The 27,741-nt window shown below is 54.0% G+C and overlaps 1 protein-coding gene and 1 pseudogene across 5 annotated transcripts; both read left to right on the top strand.

Annotated features, from left to right (window-relative positions):
- The first annotated feature begins 402 nt into the window (after positions 1 to 402).
- ASIC1 (acid sensing ion channel subunit 1) lies at positions 403 to 27,110 on the top strand. Of its 4 annotated transcripts, none has more exons than XM_033222135.1 (12): positions 403 to 769; positions 1,609 to 1,986; positions 2,612 to 2,807; positions 20,082 to 20,232; positions 20,867 to 20,994; positions 21,288 to 21,444; positions 21,791 to 21,847; positions 23,376 to 23,529; positions 23,972 to 24,063; positions 24,589 to 24,668; positions 24,747 to 24,851; positions 25,033 to 27,101. In XM_033222135.1, exons 2-12 carry the CDS (start codon positions 1,625 to 1,627, stop codon positions 25,135 to 25,137), a joined length of 1,587 nt encoding a protein of 528 aa, XP_033078026.1. In that variant the 5' UTR covers positions 403 to 769; positions 1,609 to 1,624; the 3' UTR covers positions 25,138 to 27,101. The 4 variants fall into 4 exon arrangements, with proteins under 4 accessions (XP_033078026.1, XP_033078025.1, XP_033078023.1 ...); XM_033222134.1 differs by having other exon boundaries at positions 21,285 to 21,444; XM_033222132.1 differs by lacking the exons at positions 403 to 769; positions 1,609 to 1,986; positions 2,612 to 2,807 and adding an exon at positions 16,042 to 17,154 and having other exon boundaries at positions 21,285 to 21,444.
- On the top strand, positions 25,168 to 27,101 carry LOC117090873 (annotated as a pseudogene). Its single transcript, XR_004440145.1, has 2 exons — positions 25,168 to 25,243; positions 25,360 to 27,101. The product of XR_004440145.1 is annotated as an uncharacterized LOC117090873 (transcript).
- Positions 27,111 to 27,741: the final 631 nt, after the last annotated feature.

The following is a 27,741-nucleotide window of genomic DNA, read 5'->3' as shown; positions in this document are numbered from 1 at the left end:
GGTCGGTATGTGTGTCTGTCTCCATATGGGCTAAGTGCTTGAATTAGTCAAGTGTGACTCGGAGTGTGTGTGTGTGTGTGTGTACGAGCGTGTGTGCCACCAGAGGAAGCAGCAGCAAGAGGCAAGAGCATCGATCCGAAGGAGACAGCGCGGGGAGGGGGACGCTAGGGGCAGACACCCTCCCTCCTGCGCGCACACACGCGCGCGCGCGCACACACACCACACACAGAGTCACACACACAAGCCATAGGGCCTCGCAGGCAGGGAAACGGCTCCGGGACTGGAGAGAGGCAGCTCCGCCGAAAGCTGCCGCGAGGAGGGGCGAGGCTGCGCTGGGAGTCCTGGGTCCCGCTCCCTGGTCCGGGGCCCCGCGTGCACACCGGCCCAGAGACAGCCTCGCAGACACTCGTAGGCGCGCACGCGCACCCTCTTCCCTCCCCCCTCCCCTCCCCCTCCCCTCCCGCCGCCTCCCGGCCGGACGATGGATCCCTGCAGATCCCAGGGCTGAGAGCACCGCGCACCGCGCCGAGCCCGGGCGGACCGAGCCGAGGCGAGCGAGAGAGCGAGCTAGCGCGCGCGGGCGGGCGGACAGATCGGAGCCGAGCGGGGCCCGGCGGGCCGCTCCCTGCAGGGCTCTGCGCGGCGTGCCGCGGCGGCCCCGGGCTCCGGCCCCGGGCCATGAGCTCCTCCGCGACTCGGCGCTGAGCCCGCGACCGGTCCAGCGCCCCAGGACCCGCCGCCGGCTGCCGGCTTCCCGAAGCCCCCTCAGGTGGGTTTCCGATCCCCCTGCCTTTGGCCGCGGGGCTCCTCGGCACCCCGAAGCCGGGACTCTCCTCCCTCTGGATTTCCCCTGCTGCTGGGGCGGCTCGGTGGCTGGGGAGGGGGGCGGGGGCCGAGCAGGGGATCTGACTGCGACGAGAAGCTGGACTGGGGGGGGGTGCGTCCGGGGCGGGGACAGCTCCCTGTCACAGGGAACCGCGCCCCCCCTCCATACATCCACCTTGGGCAGCCCGCCACCCCCCACTCCCAATATACACACACACAGCCTGCTCTTATTTGAGAACTGGAGACACCCGCAGGTGAGGACTCAGGCTGGGCCCCTCCCCAGAGGTAGCCACCTCCCTGGGGGTTTTTTGGCCCCAGTTTAGCTCTTAGGACCACAGCCCTGTCCTGTGAATACCCGTGACCAGGAGAGGAGCTCCTTACCCCAGGGTCAGCCCATCTGGGCCAGTTTTCATCTCCAGGATGGGGTGGACATTCTTGTCCCAGAGTGACCCCACATCTGGAGGGAACTCCTGCGCCTGCCTGTGGGTGCATCAGGACTTCCCCCTCAATCTTGGATGACTGTATCTGGGGTCTCCCCAGGCCTGGGAAGCTTCTCTGGGAGAGCATTCTCTTGGCCTGACCTGACCTCCTGTTCCTCTGTATTTGGAGGAACCCTGGATGTGTCCCTTGGTCAGCCACCTCTGGGCTTACAAAGCAGGGCAGTCTTCTGCCTGAGGAGTGGTGACCTCTGGAGATGAGGATTCTGGATGGGCACATGTGGAGGGGCCCCATGTGTACTTCCATCCCAGGACAATGACAGACTGTCCCTCTCCCCTCCCCCAGAATCCCCTCAACAAGGATGGAACTGAAGGCCGAGGAGGAGGAGGTGGGTGGCGTCCAGCCGGTGAGCATCCAGGCCTTCGCCAGCAGCTCCACGCTGCACGGCCTGGCCCACATCTTCTCCTACGAGCGGCTGTCTCTGAAGCGGGCATTGTGGGCCCTGTGCTTCCTGGGCTCGCTGGCTGTGCTGCTGTGTGTGTGCACGGAGCGTGTGCAGTACTACTTCCACTACCACCATGTCACCAAGCTCGACGAGGTGGCTGCCTCTCAGCTTACTTTCCCTGCTGTCACGCTGTGCAACCTCAACGAGTTCCGCTTTAGCCAAGTCTCCAAGAATGACCTGTATCATGCCGGGGAGCTTCTGGCCCTGCTCAACAACAGGTGGGTGGCTCCCACCCTCCCTCAGCCCTGCTCCTGGAGTTGTGTGAGTTCCAGTCAGGGTGTCTGCCTCCCTAACCCACCACAGAGCCCAGCCAAGCCTGCCCTTTAACCCACCCCTACCCCGAAACCTGCCACTCACAGCAGAGGAGTTAGGGTGCTGCTGAGCACCCAATTAAGGACACCCAGCCTCTGATCCCAGCATAGTCCAGAACAGCTTGACCCCTACCCAGCCTGAGATATGAGACATTGTCATCCTCTCTGGAGTGAGCTTTACCCTTATTCTGGCCACTCTGTCTTGACCTTCTCGTCAGATGGGGGATGGGCACAGACCATCTTTAAAGGGTAGAGACTATAGTATAAAAGCCACAGCCCCTGCCTTGTCTCTCTGCCCACCTTATCCATGCTTCCTCTCACCCATATACTGGGATGCCCTGCCCCTGGGCAGCCACTACAGATCCTTCTGTCATTTCAGACCCATGTGGTAGATCCTCTGCATGCCCAGCTCTCCTTCCTTGCCTACACCTGGGCCTGATCCCCAGGGCTGGAGGCTGCCCCCATCACCCTAGTTGAGTGTGGGACACTAATGGCTGTACTGACCCGTGTGCCACTCACCCCCGGGCCCCAGGTATGAGATACCAGACACACAGATGGCAGACGAAAAGCAGCTGGAGATATTGCAGGACAAAGCCAACTTCCGCAGCTTCAAACCCAAACCCTTCAACATGCGTGAGTTCTATGACCGAGCTGGGCACGACATTCGAGACATGCTGCTCTCCTGCCACTTCCGGGGAGAGGTCTGCAGTGCTGAAGACTTCAAGGTGGTGAGTCCCCTGGGGTGGGGTGTGAGTCAGCCTGGCCCACAGAGGAGGAGGAGGAGACAAGGAGCAGGCTGGGCCTCTCCAGGTGCTACTCTGGGAGAGGAAGTTGTGTGTCCTGGGGTTTGCTTCTGGTAGAAGGGGAGTTTGTTCAGCATAGGGACACATTTACACTCACTGCATGAGGGCCTGAGCCTCAGACTTGCAGCCATGATGGCAGGAAAGAGAGCGTACAGTGCACAACACACACATATATGCACAAACGCACGTGGCCTGACATAGCCACAAACCCACCAAGCTTACCTTCTAGGCCACAGGTGTCAGAGCTGAGCAGAGAGGTGGGTAAGCTACAGGCTTGTTACTTGTAGTGAGGTCCAGGACCATCATTTGGAAGCTTGAAAGGAATGCAGGACTTTGCCACCCCACTTCCCAGACCTACTGAACCAGAATCTGCATCTAATAAGATCCTCAGGTGACTGGAGTGTACACTAAAGTTTGAGAAGCACCGTGAAGGACAAGTAAGGGAAACCTTCTCTTAAATAGCCTGACACTAACTCCCTCTGTGCCATCTGCACCCCATACATAGACACATACACTGGTTAGGTTCCCTGCTTGCCAGCAAGAGCCACAGAGCCAGGGTCTGAGGAAAGGAAGGCCATCAGGACACCCAGTCATGGCTGCCCTGGAGGCTTTCTTTGCATCTCAAAATGGAGATACCCCACAGATGTGGCTGCCTCAGGCCAGCACCTCAGGGAGGGCGTAGGGAAACTGATGTTGGCATCTGATGTGCTGGACGACCCTGGGCAAGTCACACAGATTCCTGAGGGTTAAGACCTGGACCTGGATGGCAAAGAGACCAGAGGCTCCGGAGCCATGTAGGAACAATAACACCAAATGAATGGACCATGTTCATAACTCTTTCACATGCTTTCTAGGCTCCCCTCAATCGCCTTGATACATAATCACGTTACCTCTATTTTACAAATGCACGAACCGAGACACAGAAAGGCAGAATGATTTACCCAAGCTCACACAGTTAGTGACAGGTGACAGGTTCAGGATTAGAACTCTTGTCTCCTTAAGCTGAAAATGTCCTTTACTCTTTTAATTAATATTACGGACCCTGGAGTTATTGTGTTCACTTCATATTCTTTTCCAGGACCCTTTTCTCTCCATGCCTGCTCAGCTCTCAGATCCTCTCCCTTTTTCTGCCCATTTTCTCCCTGTTTGCTTGCTTCCTCCTGCAGTATGGGAACATGAACTGTATTTGTGCAGAAAGGATGGCACCATGGTCACGTTTAGTGTTTCTTGCTAAGCAAGACTTCCCAATCTCTTTAAGCCTTGCTCTGCAGACCAGTTTCATGGGCCTTTGTCAATCCTGCTGGACAAAGTTTTACCTGACTGCACTCTTTACTGAGCCAAGCTGATGGGGAGCTTAGCCAAGATGCAAGAACCACTTCCTTCCCTATCTTACTTCTTCATAGCAGGAGAGTCTTGGATTCCCCAGAGCTCGAGACCAGAGGGTTCCCAGTCTCACAAGTGATGCTCCCAAGAGTAATAGCACTGTAAGTGAAGGTAGAAGCAAAAGTCAGAGCCCCCTCTCTCCAACACACCCAACATACAAGCAGGAGGGACCCCTGAGAAAGATGGAGAAAATGTATTTGTTTGAGTGGTTTGTAGTGTTGGATGAGGGGGGGAAGTGCTTGGTTCAATCTGAGGAGGTGCTAAGATATAAATTTGGGCACAGTTAGTCCATAGAAAGTGTTCAGTTGAGGCTCCATCTGTCCATCATGTCCATAAAGATTCCAAGTGGTGATGCTAAGACAACGTTTGGTCGATGATGGAGATGTTGAGATGCGATTGGTCCATGCTATCTGAGGGGACCATTCTAAGTAGTCAGATGGAGACGTGATTGGCTCACAAAGTTCTGGAGCAGTCTGAGTTGTTCCTCTTACCCTGGGGGAGAGACACACAGGCTAGAACCCTGCAGCCCCAGCTGTGCCCCTTCTTGCTTCTGGGTTGTCAAGGAAGACCAGGTTTTTACTGTTTTGCAGCCCGCGTCAAAGACCTGACCCTGAATTTTGCTGGACCCGAACCTCTCACCCCTCCCTCTGCTCTCTTTAGTTGATTTCATTGCCAGCCCCTCTCCATGTCAAGAGCTCTACCCATAGGGATGTTCCCACACAGATGGGCGTCTGGCTGGAGTCCATGTCTGACACCTCCCCGCTGGAGAAGGGCCTGGCAGGCTCTCTCCTCCAGCTCCCCAGTCCTAAGGGCTCCCACACTCCTTGCCTGATGCTCCACCCTCTCCCTTCTCTCCTCAGTCTCGTGATTAACATCCTTGACATTCTCTGCTAGGCTCAGAGGTGTGTTGGGAGTGTGTCTCTAGCCCTGGGCAGATGTAGCACTGACAGAAAACACCTGTCTATAGGGTCAGGGTCTAAGGGAAACCATCTTGGCATCTTCTGCAGCCTTCAGAGCAGAGGTTCTTCACTGAGGAAAGGAGGTAGTGAGGGAAGAGAGGCTTTGTGGTTAGGGCTTTGGTTGCTCTTTCAGTGGCTCAGGAAGAAGCTGCTGGGGCCCATCCAACAGGATTGCTGTGGGGATACCACCCCCCACTGTCCAAGACCTTGCTCAACACATTTGCAAAATATAGTGTGTGGGAGCACGTGTGGACTCTTTTGTAGATTTCTAAGGGCAACCCTCATCTCAACAATAAGAGCCCTGTTTCTAAAAGCTGGTTGGGGGGGGCATAAGAAGACAATTCAGGGAGGCTGCTCTGGTCACTCAAAGACCCCAGCTCCCCTGATGAGGATCTGCAGTAACAGGCATTTCTCCACATGTGTTCCTGGATCCAGCTCAACCCCAGGGAGTAGCTGGTGGTCACAGAGCATTTGGCCAGGGTCCATCCCCCAGGTGTGGCTGAGTCAGCTTGGGAGGGTGGAGGTGAATATGGGGAGCCTGAGCTGAATCTGGGAGGGACTGGTTTGGAAATCTTTCAGGATTAAAGAGACAGAAGGGCAGGGCAGGGAGTATCCCCACAGCAACCTGGCTGGGAAGGTCTCAATAGCTGCCTCCTGAGCAGCCATAGTGACCCAACTACAAGGCCCCCTCTTCCCGGCCACCTCCTTTTCTTCCTGGTAGGGTGCTTTGTTGCCAAGGCAACGGGGTCTGCGGCTCCTCTCTCCTGCCCCACCTTGAGGCCAGTCAGGCCAAGGCAGGGCAGGGGTTCCATGGAGGGGGGCTGGGGTGCAGCTGTCTGCTGGTGTCTGGGTGGGGGCCAGGGGAGTGAGCACAGTCGCAGCTGGTGCCAGCCTCCAGCTGCACCTTATCTGTCCCTGGCAGTGGGAGCAGCTGATGTGGCCGGAATGCTGAGCAGCAGCAAGGGGAGGGGGCTGGCAGATGGTCGCCCAGTCTGCCCTATGCCACCCCCTCCTCCGCTGAGACCTAGACCCTTTGCCTAGGGGAGAGAGAAGCAGGAATTCATTTCTGGGGCCTGAAAGAGAAGGAAGAGGAGGACAGAGAGTGGAAATGCTGGGGTGTGCATGTGGTGCGGCTCATAATCTCTCTCAGGAGGGTGAAACTGGGGGACAAGAATCCCTGGGAGGGGTCCACAAGAGTACTTCTCAGGACCCTGGATTGGAGACCAGAATCTCCCAGGGAAGAGGCGGAGTGAATGAGCATGGAAGCCTCCCCCACAACCCACTGCAAGGTTCCAAAGGGGCCCGGGCATCCCCTGGAGCACCTAGGGAAGTAAGATCCTGCAATGACAGGTGGCTGTGGGTGGCTGATCCTGGGACCCAAAGTGGGGAGAGAGAGGCCATCTAAAAGCAGGAGAGCCAGGGATGGCAGCGCCCGGCAAGAGCCAGGACTAGCACGGAGCTTCTTCATCTCCAGGGTTCACCCCTCATCCCCACACCCCATGCTGCCCCATAGAAGCTCAGACCAGAAGTCCCTTGGAAGGGCCTGACCTTACTGCCGGGGTCTGCACCCTCCAGCTAGGCAGGGAGTGGAGGGGCTGCTGAGGGGAGAGGCTGCCCAGACTGCCGTGCAGAGAGGGGAAGGGGGGTCTTGGGCAGCCCCACCCAGAGGCCTGGTGGTCTTCACGGGTGGGAAGGGGGAACATTCACAGATTGCAGAAGGATAGAAGAGGCTGACCTGGAGACAGTAACTTTGGAGGAGGGGTTCATGGGGTTCATGAACTTTGGGGGAAGGGTTCCTGCCCTAGGTGTTCATGGCTACTGCCTCCTACCTTATCCTTCTCATCTGTTCCTCCCTCCCAGGAAGTGCCTAAACTGAACGCAGGCAGGTGGAGAGAGGAGACGGGAGCAGAGCCCATTGCAGTTGCAGGAATCCAGTGGGTAGGCCCTGGGTTGGGGTCTCAGATGGCTCCTTTTCCCTCTGTCTCAGACACAGATACACACAAACATCCTTCAGGTAGCCCAGTTTTCTCTCTCACCTCTTCCCCTTCTCCCCAGACCCCAGCCATTTCTGACTCTACCCCTCTCTCAGACTGGCTATCAGCTGAGAGCTACTCTAAGCTAATTGATCTCTGGGCTGCTGGCTAAAGTAATAGGGAATTTAGTAACTAAGTGCCTCTGGGGGCCAAGCCTGGAAGTGGAGGGCTGGTCTTGGGCCTTTGTCACTGCCCAGCCAGTGGAGAAGTCCTAGGTGTGGCCACTGCATGCCCAGTGTGTCCTGGAGACAGAGGGGGAGGCCCACAGAGAAACTTGGAATGTTCTGCTGTGGGTGGAGGTTGCTTCTGAGTGTGCTTCAGTTTTGTGGAAAGTAATTTCAAATCTCAGGAGATGGTGAGGGAGACAGAATATTCAGAATGAGAAGCTGGGATTAGGAGAGTGTTAAGCTCCACTGGATTCATTCCCATAGCAGACAGTGCCACTTCCGTGTGCCAGGTCCTGCACTGGGGCAGTGAAGTGCAGCATGGGAGGTTCAGGGCTGAGAGCCATGGGGTGGTACTAAAGGAGGCCAGGTGGAGTGGGCTTCAGAACAAGGGGGAACATGCTGGGGATGAGCAGACTCTCAACATCCAGGGGGAGTCCTCCCAATCTCCGCAGCCAAACTCAGCCTCTCGGAGAACACCAGGTTCATAGAATGTGTTGGTGTCTCCCCAGCTAACTAAATCAACCGGCCAATTCTCTCCGGCAAGGGCCATTCTTCAGAGCCTTGGCCAGCCCCTGCCCACCCCCACCCCCAAGCTTTCCCTCACTTGTATGTTTGAGGTGGCCAATCTAGAAGCCTCTACCTTCTGACCTATGATGTCCCAGTCAGGACCCTTGGGTGCACATTCTGGGAAGCAAAGCTGGAAGGAGACAGCAAGAATGAGAAGGGGTGCCTAGCTGGGTGGAGGATGGGACTGGGCATTAGGGCTCCTGGTCTCTATTTTGGGCAAAGTTCCACCTGGCCCCACTTCTTAGCTTCTAAGCCCAATCTCCTTTAAGGAGGTTGTAAGAGTATTCTTTATTGAGGGGCAGCCCTTCCTCTGGGACTCTCTGGCCAAGTGCACACTGCCCCATGTGTAATGGATGTGCAGCGCCAGCCTACCTGGATACAGGAATTGGACATCTTCCTCACAGAATATTTAAAAATGAGCGTGAAGCTGCTGTGTGTTCACCTTAAAGGGAAGTTCCCTTAAGGAACTGTAAGGGCAGACACTCTGCCACCCCAGGCTCTCCAAGGCCACTCTCCAGGGAGAGACAAGGCCAGTTGTGATCTTTCTGAGATCCCATGAGTTCTTGGATAGAAAATGCTTTCCCACCCTTCTGCATGCCCTCTGTGTGACTGACAGTCCTGTGGGCCCAGGAGGTTCGGCTGTGCAGCTTAGTGCTGTGTGTCTCTAGCTGGTGTCACTCCAGCATGCCAGGCTGAGAACTTCCCTGGGGGTGAGACTGCTGCAGTGGCCTTGGCCCTGGACAGCAGCCATCTCAGACTTCCTCACAACACCCTCATCACATGTGCACCCTAAGCATGCAAGCACACACGTGCACCTCTGTGTGTGTCTGGGGTAGAGTGTGGATGTACAGTGTGAAGCGGAAGCATGTGGAGGTATATGGGGGCCCATGCAGCTTGGTGTGTGTGGCTGTGGGAGAAAGCTTTTGTGCAGGCAAACCTCTGGTTGCATGCAGAGCACATACCCACAAAATTAATCGTCTTTTTCAGTTGTGCTTTGCAATTTACAGATTCCCTTTACTTTAGCTCATGTGATCTTCATAATTCTTGTAGGTAGGAAACTGTTAACATCTTCATTGGAAAGATGAGAAAAATGAGGCTCAGAGGAGTTGTGTGACTTGCCTGAGGTCACAGAACTGAGAAATGACAGAGTGGGATCCTAACTTCAGATCTTCTGAGTCCAGGTTCTTTGTGTATGACTGTAGGAGCAGGAACGTGTTTAGAGGAGGGTGCTCTGTTGAGAAGCAGTGTGGGGAGGCAGGAAGGGCAAGAAAGGGTGCAGAGAAGAGACTCTAGGAATCCCGTTCCCAAGTTGAGTAGGCCTAGTTTTTTGATGCTTCTGTCCTTTCATTGCACCATCAGGCGAAGCGCCTATCTTAGGTGAACCCACCACTGCCTTTCCCCAGGGTCACACTGGGGCAGCCAGGACCTCCCTGAGGAACTCACACACCAGGGCAGCTTAGTATCGCATTGTGTACATGCTCAACATCCTTAAATGGGCGTGCAGTGCTGCCTGGCAAGCCCACTGTGTTTTCCTGGTCAACTTGCTCTGCCTGATGACTACTGCAAACTTCTCCACTCTTCTCAGTCACCCTTCCTAGCTCCTCTCACCCTCAGCAGATGACCTTGCCTCCCACTTACTTCACTGAGAAAGTAGAAGCCTCAGACAGGATCTTGTCCTTCTTCTGGGTACCAAGCCCTAGAAGGGAACATTCATCTTATCTAGGATAAAGTCTCAACCTAGAATTTTCATCTTATTCCCTTCTGCCTTTTTAAGATCTTTCTCCTGCTAATTCTGTCTCTCCCTGCTCTACAGTTGGTCGCTCCTTCTCAAGTGGAACCCCATTGACAATGAAACATGCTGAAGATGCTCCTGTCTTAAAATACATAGCTGTAACGACAGCTAACATATACTGAGCACTTGCTATGTATTGGTCTTTGTGCTAAGATAAAAACTAAAACATATGTGTCTCTCAACTCCACAGCACCTGCCAGCTCCTATAGTGTCTCTGCTTCCCTTTACAAAGTTCCTAAAAGTGATGTGTTTATTTCACTGTTTCCATTTCCTCATCTCTAACTCACTTTCTGATCCAGGCTGCTTTCTTCCCCCGTCATTGCCATTCCTCCTAAATGGTTCTAGCTAAAGCCAGTGGTCACCTTCATGTTGCCAAATCCAGCAAATATATATTTTTTTATTCTTGATCTCTCAATAGCATTCAAAATAGTTGCCTACCACCTCTTTTTTTTTTTTTGAGACGGAGTTTTGCTCTTGTTGCTCAGGCTGGAGTGTAGTGGCACCATTTCGGCTCACTGCAACCTCTGCCTCCTGGGTTCAAGCAATTCTCCTGCCTCAGCTGCCTGAGTAGCTGGGATTACAGGCACGTGCCACCATGCGTGGCTTTTCTGTGTGTGTGTGTGTTTTTAGTAGAGACAGGGTTTCTCCATGTTGGTCAGGCTGGTCTCAAACTCCTGACCTCCTGTGATCCGCCTGACTTGGCCTCCCAAAGTGCTGGGATTACAGGTGTGAGCCACTGCGCTTGGCTCCCACCACCTCTTTTTTGAACTACTCCCTTTCCTGACAATCATATTCTCTTTGTTTTCCTTCTCTGTCTACCCACTCCTCTGTCTCTTTGCCAGTTCATTTTCTTCTACTTGGCCATTTAGTGTCATCACTACTCAAGGCTCAGTCCCAAGCTTTAATCTTCTTTTAAATCATGAGAGTACAATGCACCGTATTGTAGCTTGAAGAATTTTTACACTGGTATGTCTTACAGTGTAGTATTTTGCATATTACACTGGTATGTATTTACAATGGTATAAAACATTTCCAGTACCCCAGAAAGTTCCTTCAGGCTGTTTCCTAGTCAATGCTACCCCACAAAAGTTAACCACTATTCTATCAGTATAGACTAATTTCACTTGTTCTTGAACTTCCTGGAGTATATGTATCCTCCATACGGTGTATACTCTTCTGTGTCTGTTTGTTTTGTTTTGTTTTGCTTGTGATTATATCTGTGAGATTTAGGCATGTTGTTGTGTGTGGCAGTGGTTGGTTCTTTTTTGATGCTGTATAGTATCTCATTATAGGAATATGCCACAATTGATCCATTCTACTGATGCTAGACATTTGGGTTGTTACTAGTTTTTGGCTCTTATCTATAAAGCTACTATGAACATTCTTGTTCATGTTTTTTAGTTGACATATACACTCATTTCTCCTGGGCATATGACTAGTTATGGAGCTATGGTTAAGTCATAGGGTATGATTCTGTTTAGCTTTAGTGGATACTGCCAAATCAGACCTTTTTCTATTTTTTTTTTAACTTTATATTCTATTCTTGGGCAGTCTCATCTTCACTCATGACTTCAATTACCATCTACACACTGACAACTGCCAAATTTATGTCTCAGCCCAGCTCTCTCCTCTTAGCATCAGCTCTAGTCGCCAATTTCCCACTTAACGTCTCTCCTTGGATGTCCCTAAGACTCCTCAAAACCAGCATGTGCAAAACCAAAGTCATCATCTTACCTCCCAAACTAGTTCTTTATCTGTGCGCCTGATCTAGTGAGCCACCCCACTGTTCACCCCATCATGCAAACCAGAAATCATCCCTGACACTCCATCTCCCTCACCTGCCTTGACAGGATCTACCAATTTTGCCTCATAAACATCTCCACTCTACCCCTGTTACGGGCCGTCCCACCACTGCATGTCTCACTGGGCCACTGCAATGGCTCCTCAACAGGCCTCCCAGCAGTCCCTCTTTATCCTTCACTCTGCAGCCATAGTTGTCTTTTCAAATCAAAGCTCTGATCACTTGAACTCCTTCTGTGGGGAGTCTTTAATTGTCCCTGAGCCAGAATCCTCACTGTGGCCTTTATGACCCTGAGTGACCTGGGTTCTCCCTGCCTTTACCCACCTCTCCAGCTACGCTTGCCCCTTCTCATCTCTCCTTCAGGGCCCTTGCACACACTCTGTTCTCTCTCTGGAATATCCTCCCTCCTCCACAGGGGCACGTGCGCACGCACACACACACACACCACGCACGCACACACACACACACGCGCGCACACACACGCACACACACACGCGCGCGCACACACACGCGCACACACGCACGCACGCACGCGCACACACACACGCACACGCACACGTACACGCGCACACACACGCACACACACACGCACGCACACACACACATATTACCTAATTACTCCTCTTTGTTTATTTTTTATTTTATTTTATTTGTATTTATTTTTTTGAGACAGAATCTCCTTCTGTCACCTGGGCTGGAGTGCAGTGGTGCAATCTTAGCTCACTGCAACTTCCACGTCCTTAGTTCAAGCAAGTCTCATGCTTCAGCCTCCTAAGTAGCTGAGATTACAGTCATGTGTCACCATGCCTGGCTAATTTTGTATTTTTAGTAGATATGGGGTTTTGCCATGGTGGCCAGGCTGGTCTTGAACTCCTGGCCTCAAGTGATCCACCCACCTTGGCCTTCCAAAGTGCTGGGATTACAGGCATAAGCCACTGCGCCCACCCTCCTCTCTATTCTTTAGACTGTAATTCAAACATCATTTCCTCAGAGAAAGCTTCCTTGACTCCCCAGTCTGGGTCAAGTCCCTCTGCCATTCACTCTGATAGAGCCATATTTTTTTTCATAGCACTTACCATGGTTTGTAAATAGATATTTATTTTTTTCATTTTTGAATTGATGTCTTCTCCCCTCTTCGATAGTAAGCTCCATGAGGGCAGGTCCATGATGTGTTCTCTACTGTGGCAATGAGTAAATGAAAGAATGAAGAAGCAAGGGATTTGGAGACAGATGACCTCATTCCAGCCTCCAGCCCACTTCTTGCTCTTCCTGAGACTTGAATAGGCTGGTATGGCTCAGTTTTCTCACTTGTCAGATGGGAATGAAGTTACTCATACCTGCTTATTTCACTGGGTTGTATAAGGATCCCATGAGATAACAATTGAAAACCATGGGCCGAGCATGGTGGCTTACACCTGTAATCCCAGCACTTTGGGAGGCTGAGGCGGGTGGATCACCTGAGGTCAGGAGTTTGAGACCAGCCTCAACATGGAGAAACCCTGTCTCTACTAAAAATACAAAATTAGCTGGGTGTGGTGGTGCATGCCTGTAATCCCAGCTACTCGGGAGGCTGAGGCAGGAGAATTGCTTGAATCTGGGAGGCAGAGGTTGCAGTGAGCCGAGATCACCACACCGTTGCATTCCAGCTTGGGCAACAAAGAGTGAAAAACTCTGTCAAAAAAAAACAAAACAAAACAAAGCAAAAAACACCGTGAAGCATTACACAGACGTAAAGGGTGGCTGGAATGAAGAAAGAGATACAGAAAAAGTCAGAAACCACTCAGTGCACACTGCTGAAGAGAAGGTCTGGATGGGGAGGGCTGCATGTTTGGACAGAGGGTTCAGAACTGAGTACAGCTCTGTGTGTGTGTCTGCTTGGGCACCTCTCCAGGGGCCCTCTGTGTATGTCCTTTGACATTTTCCTCATCCTCCAATTACTTGAACAAGATGAAGATGAGAAAGAATGTTAGAAGAATAAGCATTTGTTTGAACACGCATACAGGTGATGGAGGAGAGAGGACGTGCAGTTGGGGGTGTGTGTGTGTGTTGGGTGTGTGTGTGTGTTGGGGTGTATGTGTTGGGGTGTGTGTGTGTTGGGGTCTGTGTGTTGCCCCACACCAGGGCTGTATGTCTGTGTGGTAATGTGCAAGTGTGCAGTGTGGTCTTGGTTGCTGTAAGGGAAGAGGTATTCAGTTGCACCCAACTTACTGTCCTTTGGCGCTGTCTGTGTATGCACACCCTTCTCTTTGCTGGGGCTCCCAAGCTGGAAGCTCTCACTGCCTTTGCTGCTTCCTTCTGGAAATCAATCTACTTCCCCTTCCAAAATATCTGAAGGAGAGGGACAGTGCCCTCTAGTGGGAATGCATGGGTAGCTGCAGCTTCCTCAGCCCAAGCCTCAGCCCACTCCACTCAAGTCTGGAAGTCCTCTCTGAAGCACTTCCTGGGGAATGCAAAGGAGGAGGCCCCTACCCTCTGAGAGCTCAAGATCTGGCAGGCAGGAAAAAGATGCACACAGGAGAGGACACACAGGTTCATGCAGGAGAAGCCTGAGGACAGCAGCTGAAGGTGGGGGGGGTCTCTCCTCATCTCTGCAATGACTTATCTCTGGTTGCCCAGGGTGTTCCTGGCCTTCCTTGCTTCCTGTTCCCACACATGGTCTCTTGGTCCTGCTCTTTTACTCTTGGTCATTACTCATAGCTGTAGGGCCTTGAGCAGAACTAGACCCTTCAGTCTATTCCCTGGGTGGGCACTAACAGCACTCTGTGGAGTTGGGGGAGGCTTCTTGGAGGAGGTAACATGTGAGTAGGGTCTTGAAAAATTAGTAGGAATTCTCCAGATGGAGTCCAGGGAAGGCACAGGACTGTAGATGAGCCTTGTGTGTCTGGGGATGGGTGGTGGCAGCTGGATGCTGGCCTGAGGTGGAGGGTACATTGCTTTCAGCTTTGTGGGGCCACAAGAGATGCCTAAATTTTCACAGGAGGCAGTGGGAAGTGAGAGAAGATCTTTACTTTTTTGAGACGGAGCCTTGCTCTGTCACCCAGGTTGGAGTGCAGTGGCACGATCTTGGCTCACTGCAATCTCTACCTCCCGGGTTCAAGTGATTCTTGTGCCTCAGCCTCCCAAGCAGCTGGAACTACAGGCATATGCCACCATGCCCAGCTAGAGAAGGTCTTTAAGCAGAAGAATGGTCAGAGTCACAGAACATGAACTAAAGGTGGGGAGAAACTGCAGGGAGGCAGGGAGACCAGTTGAGAGGCTGTTGTTTAGGCAAAAGAGGAGGGCAGTGGCTGTTGTTTAGCCCAATCTGAGGGCAGTGGCAGAAGGATGGAGGGGGCGAGAGGTCCAGACTCCGATTCTGGGACCTCTTTGTCCCTGGCAGCAAAGCTGAGGCCAAAAGTTCCACATCACTCAGTTCTGCTACAACCTGGCACTCTGCCTCCCATCCCCAACACACTCTAGGGTCTCTGCAAATGGAGAAGGAAGATGGTGGGAGCAGGGAGGGAGAAGAGAGGAGGAGGAGGGGGAACACAGCCTGGGACTAGGGGATGCTTAAGGAATGGGGAGGCCCAAGCAGACCCACCTAGCCCCGGTCTAGCCCTACTGCTCCTCCTCTGGCCCTGCAGAGAAAGAGTTAATCTGCTATATCTCCCTCCTCAACCTTCCCCTCCTCCCCTCAGGTCACCTTCTTGGCCCTGGAGACTTGGCTGGTGGCTCAAGTTCCTCAACCAGTGGCCCTGAGTAATCAGAGCACACAGAGGGACGAGGGACCTGGGGGCAGGGAATGGTAAATTAGGGGCAGGGAAGCCTCAGAGACTGAGGCCGGGAGTCTGCAAGGCTGAGGGTTTGGCAGGAACCCCAAGTTGGTTCCCAATACTCTCTACCTGACCCAGGTCCCCCTGCCCCACCCCCAGCACTGATCTCAATTTCTTCCACCCACCAGAGAATTCCTCGAACTCCTAAACTGTTGAGGGGTGCAGGGGGCAAGCTGAAAGGGGTAGTGGTGATCTGCCAGGAAGCTTTCCCACTGCAGGAGACAGGGTCCCTCCCCCTAGTGCCAGGAACTGGTCAGAAATGAGTCTGTGGTCAGTGAGAGACTGCTGCTAATGGAACCTGGGCTGGCCCACAAGCCACAGGAGGGGTAGGGGAGAGGAAAGGAACCAAAATACAGCTCAGCATAGGGGGTGGGACTAGGGCTGGTAATGCTGTCCTGAAGTAGAGCTGGGGCCAGGGAGGGAGGGGAAGAGAAACAGGGTTGGGGACTGGAATTGGAAGTCTGAGAGAGTGCCTGGTGGTGGGGCACAGAGGGGCTAAGGTCCCAGAGGAATAACTGGATGAGGGGAGAATAAGAGAGAGGACCCAGAACTGGGATGCGGGCACTGAGGGACATGATGAGGAACAGACTGGAGGATGACAGAGAGCATGAGTATGTGTTACGTGTGTCCTGGGGGGTGGGGACTATTGTCACTGCGATCATCATGGCAGTGGGCGCAAAGGATGGTGCCGGGTCCCTCCTCACCGGGAGGGGTGGGTTCCAGGAGTCCCAGCCCTAGGCTTTTCCAGGGTTTCCACTCTGTCCTAAACCCTCTCTGTGCTGCTGGAGCTCGTGACAGGAAAGGGGCTCCAGCCCCCTGCTCTCCATCAGCCTCCCTTTCCCACTGCCATCAATTATTCATCAGCCCAGACACCCGCCCTCCCTGGCAGGGCAGGCTGGTCCTCCTCCCATGCCCCGCCCCAGCCACACTGCCACAGAGGCCCTGGTGAGGAAGGACAGCCAGCCAGGCTGTGGATACCTGACTGACAAGCTGGGTGGCTGGCTCTGCCGGACTCTGCCTGGGGTCACATAGCCTTCCCCTCTGGCACCTTCCCCCTTCCTCCTGCCAATCCCTGGCACCAGGAAGCCCCTGGAGAAAATGCCCATCCGGATCTTCTGCTCTGTGTCATTCTCCTCTGGAGAGGAGGCCCCAGGGCCCTTGGGAGATATTTGGGGTCCCCACCACCATCAGCAGCAGCAGGACATCTCAGAATCAGAAGAGGAGGAAGAAGAGAAGGAAAAGGAGGCAGTGAGGAAGGAGGCCAGCGAGAGGCATTCACCCATAGACTTGGTGGCCTTTGCCAACAGCTGCACCCTCCACGGCACCAACCACATTTTTGTGGAGGGGGGTCCAGGACCAAGGCAGGTGCTGTGGGCAGTGGCCTTTGTCCTGGCATTGGGTGCCTTCCTGTGCCAGGTAGGGGACCGCGTTGCTTATTACCTCAGCTACCCACACGTGACCCTGCTAAACGAAGTGGCCACCACGGAGCTGGCCTTCCCGGCGGTCACCCTCTGCAACACAAATGCCGTGCGGCTGTCCCAGCTCAGCTACCCTGACTTGCTTTATCTGGCCCCCATGCTGGGACTGGATGAAAGTGATGACCCTGGCGTGCCCCTCGCTCCACCAGGCCCTGAGGCCTTCTCTGGGGAGCCCTTTAACCTGCACCGCTTCTACAATCGCTCCTGCCACCGGCTGGAGGACATGCTGCTCTATTGCTCCTACCAAGGGGGGCCCTGTGGCCCTCACAACTTCTCAGTGGTGAGTGGGGCCCCATGCCTGCCACAGTACCCCAAGAGTGTCTGCCATGGCTCTCCCTGACTGTCACCTCCTGGGGTTGGGGCTGGGGCTGGGGCTGATGACTGTGCTGTCCCCTCCTCACCTGGCTGACCCAGGCCAGAGCTTACCCAGGAGTCCAGGGCCTGGAGCTAGGCTGATATTCCCAGGTCCATACCAGCACTGCTTTTCCCATTAGAATCTTGAAACACGTCTGTCTTAGTTGGTGTTTCCTCCCTTCATGTCCTCCAGCCTCACCTGCCCTTCCCAAGACCTCCTCATGGTCCAGCAGGACCCGGGACCTTGCTCCATCTGTGAGGTCAACCTTTGATCTGTTGGTGGACGCCAATGTCTGGCCAGTTGCTCACTATTTTGACTAGCACCCGTGGACTGAAGCTGGGGTGGGTGCTGTCTGGTTTCTGATGGTACAAGAGAAGGGAATGAGAGGGAGACAGTAGAGGGGTGGGACATCCCCCACCACCCCCACCTCACCATGCTGCTTGTCAGCAGCTCCCACAGCAGGGACTTCAATGCATCTTTGCTTGGTCTTCCTGTGCTCTCCTATGGGTGCCCCACCCCCACTAGCTCTGTGTGTGTGTGTGCGTGTGTGTGTGTGTGGTGTCTGAGGGTAAATAACATGTCTTTAAGTCATATCCCTCTCCCTAGCTTTAAGTGGCCAGGGACCCTCTTCCTAGGGGAAGCTCTCACTGGGAACTGTCCTCCTGCTTGGCCCCCCACCCAGGGGTCTAGGGTCTTCCCTGCTGGAGGGCCACCTGGCACCCCACTGTCTCTCCTAAGTTAATCTTCCAGGTCTGTCTGGCCTGACTACTCTCCTGCTCCACCAGCTTCCAGGTACCAGGCCTTCCCTGCCCCACACACCCATCCCTCAGTCCTCCACCCCCTCCCTAGTGTAGGGGCAGGGGGTGTCATCATACCGGTGCATCATGGGATGACTGCAGGCATACAGGGGCCTGGGGGTTTGGGCCACTGGGCCTCAGGGAGGCCAGGAGCCATAGGAACGTGGCTTCCTCTGAGGGCCTGAGGGTAGAGCAGACACTTCTCACCCAGGCCCACCAGGTGGCAGCAGCAATCCATTGTACAGCAGCCCAGTCCTCTGAGCCAGCGCAAGGCCGGCCTCAGACACCCCTAATCCCATACAGCTCCGGATGGAGTGTAGGCATGAGCATATGTCCAGCCTGGAGCCTGTGGCTGGGTGCCGCAAGACCTGGTCGTGGGGCTGGGGATTAGGAGCCCTTGGAGTTCTCTCTTTGCCTCATCCCTAGACCTCACCCACAAAGTGGGGAGAGCAGTGTGTTTCCTTTTCTGGAGGGCAATGGAGGAGGCTGTTCTAGGAAGGGGGAAGGGGACAAAGACCCTATTCCCTAGTAACCTACTGCCATTGCTGCTCCAGTCTGGCCTGAAACTCTTTTGTCTGTCCCCTGCTCTGGGCTGTGTTGACTCACCTTATGACCTGTTTTGTGGACTTTGTCACCATCCAGCAGTAGTAAAAGCACAGCCACCCCAACTTGGGGACATTCAAGGAGGCTGTGGGGAAAAGGCCTAGAATAACTGGTTTACTTTTCTCTTTGCAGCTTTTTAATCAACACTGTGACCAGGGCTGCACTGGGGCATGGAGTGGGGAGAAGACTGGGGAGACAGCCCCCAGGGCTGAGATATCTCCTGAGGCCTTCCTAGTTTTGCAAAAGCATTAACACACGCACCATGCCGTGGGGGCTCAGTCCCAAGTGCTGGGAGAAGAGGTGCTGGTGCTTGGTTGAGCGTGGTCCTTGGTATGGCAACTAGGTCTGCTTTCAGGTTCTGCTGATAATAGAATAATGATAGACCCAAAGGGCTAGGGGCTGCAGGAAACCAAAAAACTGAGTTTGGCTGGGCACGGTGGCTCACGCCTATAATCCCAACATTTTGGAAGGCTGAGGCAGGCGGATCACCTGAGGTCAGGAGTTTGAGACCAGCCTCGCTAACATGGTGAAACCCCGTCTCTACTAAAAATATAAAAATTAGCCGGATGTGATGTTGTGCGCTTGTAATCCCAGCTACTCGGGAGGCTGAGGTGGAGGTTGCAGTGAGCTGAGTTTGTGCCATTGCACTCCAGCCTGGGCAACAGAGTAAGACTCCATCTCAAAAAAGAAAAAAAACACAAAACAAAAACTAAGTTTGGGTCTTGGGGAAAGCAGAATTTCAGATTCCCAGAGTGAAATCTAGGAGAAGAGAAGATATGTCTCAGAGGCCTCAGGAGCTTGGGCCTGAGGAAAGGGTCCCAAGGAGGGGCCAGGGATCTGGCTGTGTTGGGATCCTGGTGATGAAAATGCATATGTCAGGTTCCTGGCAGGAAAAAGACAGCTATCTGATGATTTAGTTGAAGACTTTAACAAAGGGACTGCTGACAGATCTGTGGGCAGGGTTAAGAAAACCAGTGAGAGGGGCTGAGGCAGCGAGTAGTACTAGGAAATCGTTATCACTTCTAGGCGGAAGAAGCACAAAAGAAGACAGTGCTGTGTAGGGATCCCTGACAAGATTTGTAATCATGGAGGGCATAAGCCACTACTAGAGCTACAGAGGGGCGAGGGCTGGAGAAGGATTCATACCCCAATCTTTCCTCCTGCCTTCTGATCCATTACCAATACCTCCCAACTGTGAAACCCGACTAGAAGCCCATGCAGGTGGCAAAGGAGCTCAGGCTATGCACCCTACCAGGAACAGTTTTCCAGGGCACACAGAGGGCAAGGAAGGGCGAGAAACAGGTGGGAGAGGGGAGCAAATGGAGAACAGGCTGCAGAGGAGGAACCGTTCCCAAAGGGTGTTGAGATTCCAACAGCTGGGGTGACTAGGAACAGCCCTTGGTGAGTAGAGGGTGCTGGCAGGACTCAGGCTCTCCACTCTGCCCCCGCCAGGTCTTCACCCGCTATGGAAAGTGCTACACGTTCAACTCGGGCCGAGATGGGCGGCCACGGCTGAAGACCATGAAGGGTGGGACAGGCAATGGGCTGGAAATCATGCTGGACATCCAGCAAGACGAGTACCTGCCTGTGTGGGGGGAGACTGGTATGTCACCCGCTTCAGGGGCCCCTCTGCATGGCTGTAGGCCCCAGCCTCTGCCAGGGGATTCCTGGGCTTCTCTGTGAGACCTGGGCAGGGCCCGGGCTTTCCCCTCTCCCCTCAGCATCTCACCATCTCCATTGCTGACTCTACCTGACTTCCACACTCACATCTCTCTGGCTCCCCCTTCCTGGCTCAGTTACTCTCCAAGGTAACCAGCCATCCTTTTCCATCAGCACCACCACCACTCTATAAATAACACCCTCTCTTCTCAGGCTGCCTGCCTATCTGGTCTCGGGGGGCCTTGGGGCAGAGAGATGGGGGGAAAGGGAGAAAGGGAGGGGGAGAAATGGAGAGCATCTGAAACAGTGACACTCTGGGAGAAAGTATTTGAAACACCAAGATGCAGAGCAGAAGCCAGGTAAGAAAAGACGTGTGTAGGATGCAGGGGTCATCAGAGCAGCTTAGAGCTGGTAAACCCAGAAGGAGGCTGGCGGATGGGCTAGGACCCTATAGACATCCCCCACCCCAGTCCCAGTGTATGCTATGCTTATTCCCAGGAGAGGTAGGATGCCCCCAGGTCTGAGGGGGGTTAGGGAGTCAGGAGTCCTCCCAACCCACACACCTCTCATTCCCCTAGACGAGACGTCCTTCGAAGCAGGCATCAAAGTGCAGATCCATAGTCAGGATGAACCTCCTTTCATCGACCAGCTGGGCTTTGGCGTGGCCCCAGGCTTCCAGACCTTTGTGGCCTGCCAGGAGCAGCGGGTGAGAGGGCCATGGGAGGCTGGTCCTGGGGTGGGGTGTTGAGGGGTCCAGATGGAGTGGTGGGCAATCAATCATGGGAAGGACAGGTGAGCGAGGACCTGGGTGGTAGTCTGGCTAGTCCGAAGTATGAGTGATCGAATGGACAAGAATGTTCTGTAAACTCTGAGACCTTCAGAGGCTGCAGAGAGAGAGGGGGGCAGAACTCCAGAGATCTGCATCTTGTCAGAGGAGTCCATCAAGCTGATTTGGGGAGAAGTCCCCGCACTCCCCCAGCTCCCCGGCTTTCCCAGCAGCTCATCTACCTGCCGCCGCCCTGGGGCACCTGCAAAGCTGTTACCATGGACTCGGATTTGGATTTCTTCGACTCCTACAGCATCACCGCCTGCCGCATCGACTGTGAGACGCGCTACCTGGTGGAGAACTGCAACTGCCGCATGGTGCACATGCCAGGTCAGGCCCAGGGCTCCAAGCATACTCCTGGGGTCCCTGGGCCTTTACTGCCCCTCACTAGCTCCCCATCCATATCAATCTCCCAACCTCAGTTCCAGCCCACCCCATCCCACACCCATCTGGCTCTTGTCTCTCTGACCTCGGTTCCTGCCTGCACCTCCAGGGATGGGTGGGAAGGGTCTAGAAGGTATAGACTGGGAGTGAGTCACTTCTGGGGCAGCGTGGGGGCCCACCAGTCCTCCCCTCCCATCCTCTCACAGCTTACATCTTCTAGGCCTTTGGTAATACCACCATCACCAGACCCCTCGAATCCCCATCCTGCATCATTGTCTTTTCTCCTCTGTAGGGGATGCCCCATACTGTACTCCAGAGCAGTACAAGGAGTGTGCAGATCCTGCTCTGGGTGAGCGCCCCTGGCCTGGGGCAGTCTGGGGGAGGGAAAAGGTGCTGCCAGCCATGTGCACAGGAGTTTCAGGTCAAGCTCCCAGAAGTCTCACATAACTCCTGGACTGGGCTGCACCCTCTCTTGTGTCTGATACTAAAGCTGAGAATGGTCAGGCATGGTGGCTCACACCTGTAATCCCAGCACTTTGGGAGGCCGAGGTGGGCAAATTGCTTGAGCTCAGGAGTTCGAGACCAGCCTGGGTAACATGGTGAAACCCTGACTCTATGAAAAATACAAAACAAAAATTATGTGGGCATGGTGGCATGTGCCTCTAGTCCCAGCTACTCCGGAGGCTGAGGTGGGAGAATTGCTTGAACTTGGGAGACGAGGTTGCAGTGAGCCAAGATTGTACCACTGCACTCCAGCCTTGGTGACAGAGCAAGACCCTGTCTCAAATTAATAATAATAATAATCAGCCAGGCGCGGTGGCTCATGCCTGTAATCCCAGCACTTTGGGAGGCCGAGGCGGGTGGATCATGAGGTCAGGAGATCGAGACCATCCTGGCTAACACGGTGAAACCCCGTCTCTATTAAAAATACAAAAAAATTAGCCGAGCATGGTGGCAGGTGCCTGTAGTCCCAGCTACTCAGGAGGCTGAGGCAGGAGAATGGCGTGAACCTGGGAGGCGGAGCTTGCAGTGAGCCGAGATCGCGCCACTGCACTCCAGCCTGGGCGACAGAGCAAGACTCCGCCTCAAAAAAAAATAATAATATCAATAAAGTTGAGAATAGCATCTTCAGAGGACCCTATGAAAAATGAACAGAGCCGGGCGTGGTGGCTCAAGCCTGTAATCCCAGCACTTTGGGAGGCCGAGACGGGTGGATCACGAGGTCAGGAGATTGAGACCATCCTGGCTAACATGGTGAAACCCCGTCTCTACTAAAAAAAATACAAAAAACTAGGAGGGCGAGGTGGCGGGCGCCTGTAGTCCCAGCTACTTGGGAGGCTGAGGCAGGAGAATGGCGTGAACCCGGGAGGCGGAGCTTGCAGTGAGCTGAGATCCGGCCACTGCACTCCAGCCCGGGCGACGGAGCGAGACTCCGTCTCAAAAAAAAAAAAAAAGAAAAATGAACAGAGGTCACCTGGGAATGGCCTTCATCTTCTTTCATCAGCCCCTCAGCTGGTTGACCCTGGAGGGTCCTGAGGAAGTGAGATACAAGAGTAAGAAATATCCATGGTGAGGCTTGGTGAGAATTAGCTCAAGGTGGACACAGCTGTGAGGGGGCAGCTGGGGTTCTCCTCACTCTTCTAGTTCTCTCCATCTACATCGTTGGTTCAGTGGCCTGCAGGGTTCAGCAGGTAAAGTCCTCAAACATGCCTCAGGCTGGATGGTGAGGTAGGATGTTGGCAGAGTTTGGCATCCAGGCAGGTCAAGGAAAAAGAAAGGGGCCCAGGGTTTCTCTGGGCAGAGCTAGGATGTGCATGTGGGAAGGTGCTGACAGAAGGGCACCACTCAACTGGGACCTCTCACCTGGCTGAGTGCAGACTTCCTGGTGGAGAAGGACCAGGAGTACTGCGTGTGTGAAATGCCTTGCAACCTGACCCGCTATGGCAAGGAGCTGTCCATGGTCAAGATCCCCAGCAAAGCCTCAGCCAAGTACCTGGCCAAGAAGTTCAACAAATCTGAGCAATACATAGGGTAAGGGCTCTGACTGGGTACAGCAAGGCCCTTGGGTTGGGACTGTGGAATGGATGAGTGGGGTTTGATGGGGGCGGGGGCTGGCAGGCAGGGGGAAGTTGAGATAACACGGGGAAGGTCCAAAAGGCAAGCAAAGAGTCTAGGGTGGGTATGCAGGGAAGATCAAGCCAGAATAAGCAGGAAAGCACCCCTTTCTCTTCCCTCTTCATCCTCATTGTTGTAACAGTAGTCACCTTATACTTAATACATACTGCATATGATACAGAACATTTTTCCCTATATGCGATCTCATTTAATCCTAAAAGGCAGGTCTCTCCATCAGAGTCTCATTTTATGGATACGGAAACTGAGATTCAGAGAGGCTGCCTTGCTAAGGTCACCTGGTTAGTAAGAGACAGAGATATGACTTGAACCTAGGTCTCCTCCCCCAACCCCTGTGCAGGGAGAACATCCTGGTGCTGGACATTTTCTTTGAAGTCCTCAACTATGAGACCATTGAACAGAAGAAGGCCTATGAGATTGCAGGGCTCCTGGGTGAGCTGCTGATGGCACCTGTCCCCTTCCCATGCCATGGGCATGGCATGGCTCCCTATCATCCAAAAGCAGGGTGCTCACTTCTGTCCCATGAGGGTCCTCCACCCCAGAGGCCCTTCCCCAAACCCTGTTGTCTTGGTAAGTGGTGAGGGAAGGGAACTGAGCCTTCTTTTAGGGCAAAGTGGAAAAGAGAAAAGACAGGCCTGTGGTCATGAGGGAGGGATAGGCATGGAAGTGGAGACTATTTTATACGCTCCTAAAATTGGCCCAGAAGTTAAGAGTTTTGTGGTATTTTGTAAACGATTATTTTTCTTGAAAAGCACCTGCTCGTTTTAGAAAGGTAGAAAAACGCAGAAAAGCATAGAGAAGAAAATAAAAATTCCACCCGAATCTGGCTTTGTGATCCTTCTGTGCGAAGGCTGCCAATCCCTTTGAGAATACAACTTGCCCGCCCCAGTCCCAGTAAACCCTGCTGCCCCCACGGCGTCCTGACCCCACTGACCCCCCTGGCCCCTGCCCCTGCAGGTGACATCGGGGGCCAGATGGGGCTGTTCATCGGCGCCAGCATCCTCACGGTGCTGGAGCTCTTTGACTACGCCTACGAGGTAAGCGGGGGCGGGGCCCGGCGCAGGGCCACGTGGGGGCGGGGTCCAGCCCGCCCATCTGCCCCGTCCCCGTCCTAGGTCATTAAGCACAAGCTGTGCCGACGAGGAAAGTGCCAGAAGGAGGCCAAAAGGAGCAGTGCGGACAAGGGCGTGGCCCTCAGCCTGGACGACGTCAAAAGACACGTGAGGGAGCGAGCGAGGGCGCCCTCCAGCCCGCCCCTGCCTCCACCGCCCCAGGAACCCCTGTCAACCCCCATCCACCTGCCTCTGCCACCACCTTCTCTCCTTTGTCTCCTGAATGCCCCAGCACTACCGGAAGCCCTTCCGAGGGATAACTCGTCCCTGTCCTGTGCCCTTCCCCTAGAACCCGTGCGAGAGCCTCCGGGGCCACCCTGCCGGGATGACATACGCTGCCAACATCCTACCTCACCATCCGGCCCGAGGCACGTTCGAGGACTTTACCTGCTGAGCCCCGCAGGCCGCTGAACCAAAGGCCTAGATGGGGAGGACTAGGAGAGCGAGGGGGCCCCCAGCTGCCTCCTCACATCTGCCCTGGGGACTCCCCACACTCCGGGGCAGATCTTTCCTCTTGTCTGTGGTAAGGAAGGAGTCTTGACCATAGAGTCCTCTCCCTGCCTCTATCCCATTCTTTTTACGTTTAACAAAACTAATCTAAGAAAGAACTAAAAAGGGAGAACGGGGCAAGGGACCTCAGGCTGCCCCTCTCTCCATGCTGCCTCCCCTAGCTCCCAGCCTGAATTTTGTCTGTTTAGCTGTCTGTCATCTGAGTGTCCACCTACATTCTGCTGCCACCAGTCACCAAAGGCCCTTCCCAGTGAGGGGTGGAAGGGATCCATGGGGTCTGGAATTTGGCCCCAAACCAGAGAATGTACCTTAAGGGGGAGGGCTAGTGTGGGGGAGGGAGGCTTCCCCAGCCTTAAGAGACCCTCTCAGCCCAGTGACTGTCCCCAAACCCAAGTCTCCTGGCAGGAACTAAAACCTCAGCCCCACTCTTTCACACCATGTGGAATCTCGTGGGGGTCGGGGATCCCTTAAGAAGTGGTAATGGGGTCAAGATGCGGCCCGGTGCTGTAGGCTACATCCTGATACCTATAAGTTCACCCCCACCCCACAGCTGCTGGAGAGAAATCCCAAGAGGCAGCCCTCCCTCACCATCCCATAAAAGACCTGGCTGGTTAACGTCCAGCTCAGGGAGAAGGGCACTGGTGCCTAACCTCACTAGTCCCTCTCCTGGAGGCCCTTGTAGAGGGCCACGTCCATAAATTTTCTTATGGAACTCTCCCACATCCTCTTCTCCAACTTCATTTGCTTCTCTCAACAACCTCATCTGCACTTTCTATTTCTATATGATACAGACTCTATATTGCTATATCTCTGTATATACTCTCCACAGCCCTGTCTGTCTCCACCCCATCCCCTTTTGTCTCTGAGAACCATTCTCCCACCCCAAGATCCACCTTCTATGTTTCTGCCCCCTCCCTGGTCTCTGAATGCCTTCGCCTGTATAAAGAGTTGGACTCTCTCCCCTGGTGTCTGTACTGTGTACACACATCCCTCTGAGAAGCACAAGGAGACGACACGCGCATTGTAACCTTTGCACTGTCTCAGTGGCGACAAAGGAAGCTGTGAATCACAAGCTCTGCCTCTTTCTGGCCTCACCCTCTCCCCCAACCCGGGCACCCTCCACCCTCCCTGCAGCCTTAACATTCTCTTCCCCTGCTCCTCCTATCCCATTGCCCTTTGCCCAGCTGACAGTAGCATCCCCAGGGAAGGGGTTGCTGTAGAGATAGCCCCCACCCAGGGGATGGAGGTCTGCCCTGGACACTAAGCCAAGTGTGTCAGAGACAGAAGGGAGCTGGGGATTGGTGACTCCTAAAGCTGGGGCAGTGGGATGCTAACAGGCAGAAGCTGAGGTCCTCAGTCAGTGGCCTTTCCTCCTTCTGGGTGCCCAGCCCCCTTTCCTCACCTGATACCCAAGCCCACCACTTTTATTTTCTGGTGAGGTGGGTTTGGTAGGAAAGAGAGGCCTAGAGGAGGAGTTGAAAGCTCTGCTGTTGTCCCTCCCTATCTTAATGAGAGACAAGTGAGGTGGAGGGCCTGCCCCCTCCCTCCACCAGACACTCCTTTCAGGCCTAAGCCCCAACCCCTCTCCAGGCCTTCCTTCCCCAGCTGTGTCTTGGTCTTCAATCCCAGAACAGGACCTGTGAGCAGGTCACCTGTGCATTGGCCTGGAGCTGGAGAGTAAGGCTATAGGATCTTTGGAATCTCTTGGTTCGTAGGAGTTCCTCAGAGATCATACCTCCCCAGAGGGAAGCAGGGATGAGGCCAAAACGTGTGCATTGGATAGGGGAACAGCAGGCAGGGCTTTGGGTGACGCATGCCTCTGGTTTAATAAACTGGGTTTCAACCATCTCCTCTTCAGTGTTGTTCACTTATTTGAAAACATGTTTAGGTATTCTCACTAAGTGCCTAGAGCTGAGCTTGGTTTGGGGCCGAACAATTAGGGGATGAGTAAGGAGAAGGTTTGAGTAGGGAGACTGTGGTCCTCCTGGGATGGGACAGGCTGACCATCCTATCAGGAATAGTTTGAACCACTGGGCAGGGAAAGAGGGAGGAGTCAAAGGCAACAAAGGTCCAAAACAGAATCCCCATCACAAACAATGCTTTAGAGAGAGAGCAGAGTCAAAATTCAAGATAAACTGGAACTTATTATAAAATCTGGAAGCAGGCTGGCACGGTGGCTCACGCCTGTAATCCTGACACTTTGGGAGGCTGAGACGGGCGGATCACTTGAGGCCAGGAGTTCGAGACCAGCCTATGTAACATAATGAAACCCCCATCCCTATTTTTTAATATTAAAAAAAAATCTGAGGCCAGGCACAATGGCTCACACTTGTAATCCCGGCATTTTGGGAGGCTGAGGCACGCAGACCACTTGAGCTTAGGAGTTCGAGACCAACATGGACAACATGGCAAAACCCCGTCTCTACCAAAAATACAAAACAGCCTGGCATGGTGGTGCATGCCTGTGATCCCAGCTACTCGGGAGGCT

Source organism: Trachypithecus francoisi, unplaced genomic scaffold, assembly GCF_009764315.1.
Source record: "Trachypithecus francoisi isolate TF-2019V2 unplaced genomic scaffold, Tfra_2.0 Lachesis_group11, whole genome shotgun sequence".
Taxonomy (NCBI): domain Eukaryota; kingdom Metazoa; phylum Chordata; class Mammalia; order Primates; family Cercopithecidae; genus Trachypithecus; species Trachypithecus francoisi.
This window is presented reverse-complemented; position numbering and strand designations above follow the sequence as displayed.

What these genes read in the sequence shown, in the direction of transcription:
- ASIC1 (XM_033222132.1), top strand. Translation starts at nt 16,495, where the DNA reads ATGCCCATCCGGATCTTCTGCTCTGTGTCATTCTCCTCTGGAGAGGAG. An exon ending in TGGCCTGCCAGGAGCAGCGG is followed by an intron (nt 20,995 to 21,284) that starts GTGAGAGGGCCA and finishes CGGCTTTCCCAG; the next exon opens with CAGCTCATCTACCTGCCGCC. An exon ending in TCTTTGACTACGCCTACGAG is followed by an intron (nt 24,669 to 24,746) that starts GTAAGCGGGGGC and finishes TCCCCGTCCTAG; the next exon opens with GTCATTAAGCACAAGCTGTG.